Source organism: Oryzias latipes, chromosome 12 (genome assembly GCF_053564925.1).
Source record: "Oryzias latipes strain Hd-rR chromosome 12, Olatipes_Hd-rR_3.1".
In the NCBI taxonomy this organism is placed as follows: Eukaryota; Metazoa; Chordata; class Actinopteri; order Beloniformes; family Adrianichthyidae; genus Oryzias; species Oryzias latipes.
The window spans coordinates 840,322-851,506 of record NC_136248.1 but is presented as its reverse complement, the minus strand read 5'-3'; the positions used below and the strand labels follow the sequence as shown (position 1 = coordinate 851,506).

Genomic DNA, 11,185 nt, shown 5'->3' with positions numbered 1-11,185 from the left:
TCTCTAACCCATGTGCTATCCTATGGGGTCCAGATGACCCCCCCCCTTCCATTGAGGTGTTCTCCCTTCCATGACAAAGGTGGATAAAGGTGGAAAGATTTCATGTAATCCATGGACACCAGTGAAGATCACAAATCATTGAAGAAAAAAGGTTCAGAGCTCTGTCTAGTGGGTCTAGATGACCCAACTCCCAATGTTAAAGTGCCTAGGATAGAACAAGGGTTAAATAAATGTAAGGCAAATCCTAACTTTCATTATTCGATGTTTAAAATTCTTCTACAGGATGAAACATTCATGTCGTCATTTTCATTCAGAGCCAACAATAAAAACAGAAGCAACATTTCTGATTTCATTGGATTTATTCATTTTGATAAAGATTACAAAGTACTAGTAATAGGTGTTAGAAAAGCATTGGTGTCCGTTAAAACAGCATATAAAAAGACGATGCTGCAGCCAGCCGGATGGATCCCAACCACAAGTCCAGCAGAAGCAGCCAGCTTCAGGACTCCCCCCCCCCAAACGCATCGAAAGCTTTGAATAGAAGAAAAAAAGATCTGCTTGAACAAAAGAGAACATGCAAATGAACCAAAATCAGAGGAGAAAAAGAGCTAAAATATAGTTTCTTTGTATTTCAATGATTGGTCTCCCTTACATGGAGTTTATTTACAGCTTCATTGCTATTTATGGCAAAGAAAAGACACTCCAGAAGCAGCTCGTGTAGTTTCTCTAAACATCCTCATCCTGAAATCAAGAGGAAATTGAACTTTGGCAAAAAGAAGAAGAGATCTCCAGAGGTCACATGACGCAGCGGTCTGCAGCCGCGCTGGGATGGGCGACACAGAAAACCTCCAAAAATGACGAAGAGTTCAGCTTTCTTTAACGGGTGCAAAGCTCCAGGTCAAACTGATGCATATATGTGTGCCTTTATATGTACACAGTCCTTTACGAGCGTAACCAGAGGCGCCTGAAAGCGGCGCTCTGGGCCAAGCAGAGATCTGGAGGCGGGGCTTTAGTCGCAGTGAGGCGTGGCAGTGTTGGCGAACAGACGAGAAAAGAAAAGTCATCTTGTGCTCTACTGTCAGAGGAAACGGCGTCTAGCCTAAGGACGTTTCCTCTGCCTCAGTTTAACCACGAATGGGACATTCTGAGCCACGCCCACGAGCTTTCATCAGGCCAACTTCAGGGGCGGTGCCTGCTTGGAGGTGAGGTCTGTGAGATCTTCAAACGCCGTCTCCACGGTGAAGTTTGCATGTGACCTGCAAAGGGGGAAAGCCAGCTCAAGGCCGACTTGGAGAGAGAACGACTAGATTTTTGGAGAAAACATGCCGATGTACCGACGCTCTGGGGTCCCAGTTCCTGTCCTGCCAGCCCAAAGCCCCCCCCCGAATCTGGACTTTTAGAGTCTGAAACGTTTATCTGATCAAAGGAGAACTGAACGATGGCCGTCGACCAATCACAGTCCTCTGGTTCATGTCAGGTTCCTCTGATGGTTTTCTCAGCAGAAGCAGTTTTCACAGAGTCAACATTTTAACGTCTGCTCCAAGCGGAGGACGCCAGAAAACGGGTTAGGATCCATGAGACGGCTGTATTCACGTCTGACTGAAGTTCACACAACCGGACCTCAAGACAGCAGAACCTGAGCCTCTGCGGCCTGATGAAAGCGGCGTGTTTAGTGAGTGTAGGCAGCAGCTGGAGGACCAGATCCACACATGCATCTATCAGTTACATTCATTTACAGGGATTTCCCATGAAGCATCAGCGTTGTACTGGAAGCTGGGTAACAACTGGACTCATTTCCATCTTTGTGTCCAGTGAGACTAGAACAGAACCTTTTTGGACTCAGTTCTGGAGGTGAAGTTCTTTCTTTAAGGCTTTCTGTGGAGTCCTGCCGCCGATGAAAGGTTGAACCCAAAGGACCGGGACATCAGTGAGTGAGCTGGTGTGCATAGACGTCCATCCTTGCTTGGCCGACAGTTCAGACGTGGTGAGATGACGGTCCGTCATGTATGTAGTGTGTACTGAAGAGCACGCTGTGGAGCACCTGGAGGCCCGCGCTTCGCTCGGAAACTGAAAACTCCCAGGACGCGTTCGAATGCATATTTAGTGCTGAAACTCCATGACGGATGTTCTCACCAAACTGCCCAGCCGGTATGGCTTCAGAAGAGCGGCGAGCAAACGCCGCTCTGTCCTTAAGGCGGGGTGGAAGTGGGTGGAGGGAAGGACGAGGCGGGAGGACAGAGGAAGAACTCATGCAAAGAAAAACTAGCAGCTCCTGTGGAAAAACATCTCCACCTGACAAACTTGTAGGATCTCTAAGACCACACAGCGACCGGAAGACCACCCCGGAGAACCCAAAGCAAAGCCACGCCCCCTCAGGGTCAAAGGCCAAAGAACAGCAAGAGCTTTTGCACTCAACTGGACACTTTTCTAATCACCACACTCTGCTAGCAAACCCAACCAAATAAAAAGGAACCAAAACAAACCAATAAAAACGCACAACTCTCCCCCAGCAGTAGAAAAAGTCGAGTCATGGTAGAAACAAAAGGTCATGGGTCAGACTGGAAGGCACTTCCATAAGGCTTCAGAGGGGGCTGCAAAGCCTTCAACAAGTTTCCCTCCCAGCAGGTGCAGAAAACAACGGTGATTATTGCTGGAACAAACAGGACAACCGTTCTACGGCAGCACACGCATGTGACACGCGTGTGCACCCCCGACTGTAAGACACGTCCGTTCAAACACACAAACCCAAAAGCAGAAGTGGGAGGAAAGAGGGAACTTCTCAGAATAAATAACGGCGGGGACAGCTCCACCCTGACGTTCCCGTCTGTGGACGCACATGAACAGCAGTGTTTGTGTTGGGATGAGGCTGGAATCATGGGGTACGGGGGTCTGAATCCAGGGCACAGAAGAACACGGGGTCCATCAGGATCTAGGAGTAGAAGGTCAGGACGCTCTGGTGGTTGCCGCGCACGAGGAGGACAGGCGGCAGGTCTTTGGACAGCACCTCCAGCCAGGCCATGTAGAGGGCGCTGGACACCGCCCCCTTCCTGGCCAAAGGCAGGCTTCTGCAAGAGACGGAGGTGGGGTTAGAGCCAACGGGGGACAGAGCGGTCAGAGCGTCCGCCTGAGGCACACAGCAGCATTATTGATCAGTGAATGGGACAAACCAGAACCAAACGGACGTTACTGACCATGTCTGGGCCTTCAACTAGCATTCAATAAGAGCTTCAGGGAAGTCAGTAACAGTTTTAGACCGACGGCTGCTTTTTACTCTGCAGCACGTCTGGATGCAGTGTAGATCTGCTGTTACGCTCTGATGTGGGACTGAACCGCTCTGAATGACCTGAAGCTCGTTTGCCGGTTCCTGAACAGAGACGCCAGCGGGCGGGACGCTTACATGACGATGAGGTTGGCCGTGCTGGAATGCTCCTTCAGCAGCTCGTTGAGTCGGATCTGGCGGTTGGTCTGAAAGACAAACAGGATGAAAGGTCGAGTTTGCATCAGCGTCACAGCCGTGTGTGTCACCTCCGGTAAAACCTAACCCATCAGTAGCCGCGGTTACACGGGCAGAATATCTTGATGGGATCAATGGTCGGGTTAAAATTCACCCGTGCACATGGGATCAGAAAACCTTTTTCCGATTAAACAAACGTTCCCATGGCTCACACGCTCATTCGGAATGAATCATTTGGGCAGCGCAGTCGTGTAAAATCACCCGGATGAGGAAATAGGTCCCGTTCTAAACAAACCGCTGCCGCAGTGAGCTGGCGGTTCCTCCTGAGTCCTGCAGCCGCCAACCCAGAGCGGCGGGACGGCTGGCATAACAAAACAACAAAACGCCTCCCTCCCCTCAGACACAAAATTATTAATCCAGCTCCTCTGCTCACTCGGGTGCCAGTGGAGCGAGTGAGCGTCGGGGGCACGAAGCGCTCCTGCCCCGCATCCCCCTGTGAGGGGTGTAAGAGAGGGGAGAGCCAGCGGGGCGACAGCGGGGCGTCCACAGAGCAGCTGGTCGGTTCCGTATGCGCTCCAAAGCTTTCTGTCAGCGAAACACCGTCTATGCGTGACGTAAACCAGAGCAGTATTGACACACGATCGGAATGACCGTTTACATGCTCCACCATCGGATCAACGATCGGTATGACCCACCTATCTCCATCGGAAAGAAATTCTGATCCGAACGAGTCTGACCGGGGCAGACTATTCCGAATGGCGCCTTTTCTTTCCGATCAGGCGTTCATTCCGATTACTTTTGCCCGTGGAAACGCGGCTAATGTGACCGAGTCCACTCACTACACACGACTGATGGGGGTTTCCTGCAATGTTTTCAATCCTAAGCTTGACTTATAATGGGGGTGGGGGGCTGGTTAAAAACCTTCATGCTGCTCATAAAAGCTGCAGCCGCTTTAGCAGGTCAGTCCTTCCATCCTGCTTCCATCCCTCCCGCTGGAAGGAAATTCATCCGCACCATTGGAGGGTGTTCAGACCAACAGGATGGGGGGGGGGGGCTAATGATTTAAAATCCCCCAGAGCACCTCCTCTTCAGTGGAACAGACGTCCTGTACGTACCTTGGCGCGGTACAGCTCCAACTCGTTGTCGGTGATCCTCCACGGCTCGCTGTTCTTCAGCCTCTCCGCCGCCTCCAGGTCCATGTTGTCCTCCTTCAGCCGGTACGGCTCAATCATCTCCTCAAAGGCAGCCACACTGCAGGAGGGAAGGGTCAGTCCATCACAGACGCCATCAGACACCAACATCTCCGGCTCATACTCGCCAACATGCTGCGTTTACTGCAAATGTGTCAAACCAGGAAGTGGACCGATGTCCAGCTAGTTGACGGCTGGTTTTCTATGCGGATGATCTCCACTTCTGATCTACTCTAAGGCAGAATCGGAAATCTGCCCCTATGGCTTCTCTCTACCCCCACATGTAGTCCAATAGTGTCTAATTCAGACATCACTCCCACTCGATGATGTCATCAATAGTCACTGGTCACCCAGGTTAGTATGGAGCTGCCAGCACTCAGAAAATACACAGCTTCGGTTTTACAGCTTTAAAAGGTCAGTTACATTTAAATGTAAACCCAGAACGCCCCCCCATTTTTCAAAGGTTAGAGCTTCATAAAACTATTTTTGAATACCCCACCCCTCCAGATGCCCCTACAGAGAGAAATCACGGGGAAATATTCAGATTCTGCCCGTGTCTCGTGTCTTCTTTGGTCGCCTCCTCACCACACACCTCCTCCAACACCGCCAATAAACCTCATCCTCATCTTACCTGAAGAGCGTCTGGCCTGAAAGCCATTCCATTGCAGCTGCAATGAGTCCTCTCATCCAATAGGGGGCAGTGTGACACAATAAACATCACATTTCTCCTGCTTGACTGAGGAGAATGGACAGCTACAACATGCTATATGGAAGCCAACATGTTGGAGAACCTGAGCTCCACGCCACATTGGTCCCAGCAAAACAAACGGTGACGCATCTGTCCACATCTGTCCACACCCATCCGCATCTGTCCGCACCCGTCCACATCCGTCCACATCTGTCCACACCCGTCCACATCCGTCCACACCCGTCCACATCTGTCCACACCCATTCACACCCGTCCACACCCGTCCACACCCGTCCACACCCGTCCACACCCGTCCACACCCGTCCACACCTGTCCACTCCCTTTCACACCTGTCCACACCCATCCATACCTGTCCACACCCATCCATACCTGTCCACACCCATCCACATCTGTCCACACCCGTCCACACCCGTCCACATCTGTCCACACCCATCCACATCTGTCCACACCCATCCACATCCGTCCACACCCATCCACATCCGTCCACACCCATCCACATCTGTCCACACCCATTCACACCCGTCCACACCCATCCACACCCGTCCACACCCATCCACACCTGTCCACACCCATCCACACCTGTCCACTCCCTTTCACACCTGTCCACACCCATCCATACCTGTCCACACCCATCCATACCTGTCCACACCCATCCATACCCGTCCACACCCATCCATACCCGTCCACACCCATCCACATCTGTCCACACCCATCCACACCTGTCCACACCCATCCACATCCGTCCGCACCCATCCACATCCGTCCGCACCCATCCACATCCGTCCGCACCCGTCCACATCCGTCCGCACCCGTCCACATCCGTCCACACCCGTCCACACCCGTCCACACCCGTCCACATCCGTCCGCACCCGTCCACATCCGTCCGCACCCGTCCACATCCGTCCACACCCGTCCACACCCGTCCACACCCGTCCACACCCATCCACATCTGTCCGCACCCATCCACATCCGTCCACACCCATCCACATCCGTCCACACCCATCCACATCCGTCCGCACCCATCCACATCCGTCCGCACCCATCCACATCTGTCCGCACCCATCCACACTCGTCCACACCCATCCACATCCGTCCACACCCATCCACATCTGTCCGCACCCATCCACACTCGTCCACACCCATCCACATCTGTCCGCACCCATCCACACTCATCCACATCCGTCCACGTCTGTCCGCACCCATCCACATCCGTCCGCACCCGTCCACACTCGTCCACACCCGTCCACATCTGTCCACACCCGTCCACATCTGTCCACACCCGTCCACATCTGTCCACACCCGTCCACATCTGTCCACACCCGTCCACATCTGTCCACACCCGTCCACATCTGTCCACACCCATCCACATCTGTCCACACCCATCCACATCTGTCCACACCCGTCCACATCTGTCCACACCCGTCCACATCCATCCACATCTGTCCACACCCATCCACATCTGTCCACACCCATCCACATCTGTCCACACCCATCCACACCCGTCCACACCCATCCACATCTGTCCACACCCGTCCACATCTGTCCACACCCATCCACACCCGTCCACACCTGTCCACACCCATCCACATCTGTCCACACCCATCCATACCCGTCCACACCCATCCACATCCGTCCACACCCATCCATACCCATCCATACCCATCCACATCTGTCCACATCCATCCACACCCGTCCACACAGACGTTTACATCTTGGATAGAAGGATGAATGGATTATAGATGGATGGATGGCTGACAGATGGATGGTGCAGACTAGCTCACTCTCTTGAAAGAATCTGACACGTTTTCACCTCCAACAGCCGTTTTCCCCGTAAATCCGCTGTTTTTCATTGTAAACCTGGAGTTCAGAGGCTGAACCAGAACCTCACAAACGCTGAAACATGAGTGGTAGGCGCTCCAAGACCCAGAAATTGTGGGTTCCAATTCATGCTCTCAGACTCTAAAAATGGGAACCAGTGCCTCCTTACTCGACACTTGAACAAAGGCTGGATTGCAGGGTTCAATTAGCCAATTGTTTCCAAGAGACTGCAGCTCACCGCTCCAGGAAACCAGAGCAAATGGCTCCTTCTCCTCTGGATTCCTCCACAAAGGTTAACCTGATGAGCTGGGACTTGAAGATCATGCGTGTTTGACAGACTTACTGTTCTTTCTTGGGCTTGGTGTTTATGTCCCCCAGCACGTTGATGTCCGAGAAGTCTATCCTGAACTTGCTCAGCAGAGTGGCCATCCTAAAGGGAGCAGAAACAGGGAAGAGGGCTGAAAGACACGGACGGCTTTGATGATAGCAGCTGAACATGAACCCAGAAGGGATTCTGCAGATCAGACGGGTTCCGGATTCAACACTCATTTCCCGTCTGGCGTTTGTCCCGTCTCAAAACAGCAGCTGTGGTCACATTCCACACGAGTCGCGCATCCAGGACCGACAACAAGCCTGTTCTTGGGCAAAGCTCGTCACACGACCACCAGTTATGGAAACATGAAAACGTACAAAAAGTTCCATTGGAGGCGTGTTTCACTGATGTTGGAGTTCTGGTCGTTCCTCATAAATGAGCTTTAGTATCTGGCAGGAACAGAGTTACAGAAACAAAGCTGCGTCGTACCTGAACATTCCAGCTCTGCCCTCTGGAATCAGCTGTCATTGCATCACTAATGTGTCGTCCAAACACAGATTTAGAGCCACGCTTCATAGCTGCTGCTCTGCACTAATGACACGTCACTAAGCCCAGCTGATGACTGCGGGCTGAACCTGATGCCGTTAGACTGGGAGATCTGAGGCTAGTCCGGGCGGGGGGGGGGGCAAATGTTTGGGAGCTGTGAGGCTAGTCTGGGGGGGCAAACGTTTGGGCTCATGGGCCACAAAGGGTTCTAAGATTGGATTGGACCGGACCAGGAGCAGATGCGTGGACTGTTCCACCTTAGAGGAGGAAGGAATGACGTGGAATCTGGACGAAAACATTTGGATTGAAAATGAAGGAATGTTTGAGTTTTTATTTGAAAACATTTAGAACATTCCATTGAATTTTAATACGCCCCTCCCCCATCATGTTTTCAAATGTATGGACGTTTTATCAATAGTGTAAATTTTCCTTTTGATATTTTCAATTGTTTTCAGCTTTTAAGGTAGAAATGTGTCCGAGGAAAACATGACAAACGGCAGGCGGGCTGATTCTGCTGATGCTTTCAGTGACCACTGTCCCTGAGAAATACATAACCTAGAAACTGAAGTGAACCTTTAGAGGCAACAATAAAACACACAATCACAGCTGATTTGTGATGCTTTATGACTTCCTTTTGTTGATTATCAGTAAAAACATAACAGAATGAAATGTTTCAAGTAACAGAATTTCTAACGGTAAAGTGAGTGATGTTGATTTTATGACCAAAATCTCATTTAGTTCTCATCTGTGATCCATTTTCTGAGAAAGTTACAAAATACTCAGCTTTCCTTCATTGAGCGCCAGCTGTTTCTGCTCAGCCTCACTTTCAACAACAAGAACTGTTGGGACGCCGTTTCCCACAATGCATTGTTTTGGATTGACATGTGACAGTGGGGCAAAAAAGTACCTCCAAACACCAGGCGATCTGTGCAGCGCTGCGTCCGCCTGGATGAACTCAAACCCACTTATTTCCTCTTCATCCCTATTAATCTTTGCTTCTTGCTCCTCCATAACATCCTCCTCTTCTCCTCTGTGATCTCTGACATGTTCCTCATTCATCAGTTCTTCAAAGTTATCCTTCCATCTTTCCACCACACTAGTAGAACCTGTAGAAGTTTGGGGTTTTTTTAAACATGAAGCTCTATTTTTCAGTCTTTATTGAGGGAACAAGGACTGGACTCTTCAGTTTGTCGTTTTTTTAACTTGCTGATGGTTTGATTTGTTATTTTAAATCTAAAATGCAAAAAGGCTTCAAGCTGTTGGTGGGTTGCATTTTAAAAATGGGATAATTAGGGGTGCACTGTCCCCTACGTTCCTCATCTTTAACCTGATCAGCCTCCACAAAGGTCTGAAAATTGGTCAGTCTTTACTGAAGGCAGACTGAGTCCTGCCTGTAGGTTTCTGCAAGAGGAAGGAACCACCAGCTTAAATCCGAGATGTCGCCAGTCTGGCAGTCGTTTTGCAATAAAAGACTTAGGAAAGAATTGCAATTTGCAGTTTATGTAATACTAAAATAAGTTGTGGAGAGTTTGCCACATACATATTGACTACAACAAACCTTTTCTGACATTTGTAAAACCCCCACACAGCGAGGATGCAGCATTTGAAACCAGAGTTCTACAGAAAAGCTTGCAGCAGCAACGGGGCGGTCAGTGGTCCGGTGCTGGTAATTGGAAAAAAATGAATATAGGCTAAAATGATATCCAAAAAAGAGCTGTGATCGGTGCCCCCTAAAGATAGTGTATCACGTTTTGTGTTAACTGCAAACTACACTGACCAAAAATATAAACGCAACACTTTTGTTATTGCTCCCATTTTTTATGGTATGAACTCAAAGATGTGAAACATTTTCCACACACACAAAATAACCAGTTCTCTGAAATATTGTTCCCAAATCTGTCTAAATCTGTGATAGTGAGCACTTCTCCTTTGCCAAGACAATCCATCCCACCTCACAGGTGTGCCATGTCAAGATGCTGATTAGACAGCATGATTATTGCACAGGTGTGCCTTAAACTGGAGAGGGTGCCCCCCCTCTGGAAGACCTCCTGCCTGGTCCCTGTTCCCAATAAGTAATCTTCATCCCCCCCCAGGGATTTCCGTCCAGTTGCCCTCACTTCTCATGTGGTGAAGGTGCTGGAGAGGCTGGTGTTGGCTCAGGTGAGACCGGTGGTGAGCTCTTCTCTGGACCCCCTGCAGTTTGTCTACCGGCCGCGCCTGGGGGTGGATGATGCTGTCATCCATCTGCTGCAGCGAACTCACTCAGCCACAGAAACTCTCTGATGACTCTGTGGTTGTGGGGTGTACAAGCGGTGGTCGGGAGGAAGAGTACAGGAGGCTGGTGGACGGATTGGTGGAGTGGGCTGGAGGGAATCACCTGCTGCTCATTGTGGACAAAACCAGGGAGATGGTGATGGACGTCAGAAGGAAAGGGACAGTCCTGCAGCCTCTCTGCATCCTGGACAGGGATGTGGAGGTGGTGGAGGAGTACAAATACCTGGGTGTGACTATGGACAGCAGACTGAGCTGGAGGAGCCACAGCACTGCTGTGTCCAAGAAGGCCTGCAGCAGACTCTACTTCCTAAGGAAGCTGAGGTCATTCAATGTGTGCAGCAGGATGCTGGAGATCTTCTACCAGTCTGTGGGGGCCAGCACCCTGTTCTCCTCTGTGGTCTGCTGGGGGGGGCAGCGTTGCAGTCAGTGACACCAACAGACTGAACAGCTGATCAGGAAGGCGGGTTCTGTCATTGGCTGCAATCATTTGAAGGAGTGATGGAGAGGAGGTCACTAAACAAGATCTTATCCATTATGGAATCCAGACCTTCCTCTCCAGCCTGTTCTGGACAAACAGCAGAGCTGCTTCTCTAGGAGGCTCAGACAGCTCCGCTCCAAAACTGCCCGGTACCAGAAATCCTTCCTACCGAACACAATTCAACTCTACAATACTTCAGTGTAGCAGATGACTTTTGCACGTTTTTGCACGTCTTTAACTGTACTGTCTGTAAATAGCTTTTTGAATTTTTCCACCTTATGTGTTTACATTTATGTTACATTTTTATATTATTCTTATTCCATTTTCTCTTATGTTTACAATTCTGTCATTTGCCACGGTAATGAACAAATTTCCCACCTGTGGGATCCATAAAGTCATTCTG

The 11,185-nt window shown here is 50.3% G+C and overlaps 1 protein-coding gene across 2 annotated transcripts in view; it reads right to left on the bottom strand.

Annotated features, from left to right (window-relative positions):
- Positions 1-340: 340 nt before the first annotated feature.
- Positions 341-11,185, bottom strand: part of slc12a2 (solute carrier family 12 member 2) — a 66,909-nt gene continuing 56,064 nt past the window's right edge. For both annotated transcript variants that reach the window (XM_023961198.2, XM_023961199.2), the window contains 4 exons: positions 7,515-7,601; positions 4,570-4,705; positions 3,398-3,465; positions 341-3,065 (listed from right to left, as the gene is read on the bottom strand). In XM_023961198.2, the coding sequence (XP_023816966.1) occupies positions 2,930-3,065; positions 3,398-3,465; positions 4,570-4,705; positions 7,515-7,601 (427 nt within the window). In that variant the 3' untranslated portion in view covers positions 341-2,929. The remainder of the gene's footprint in view (positions 3,066-3,397; positions 3,466-4,569; positions 4,706-7,514; positions 7,602-11,185) is intronic.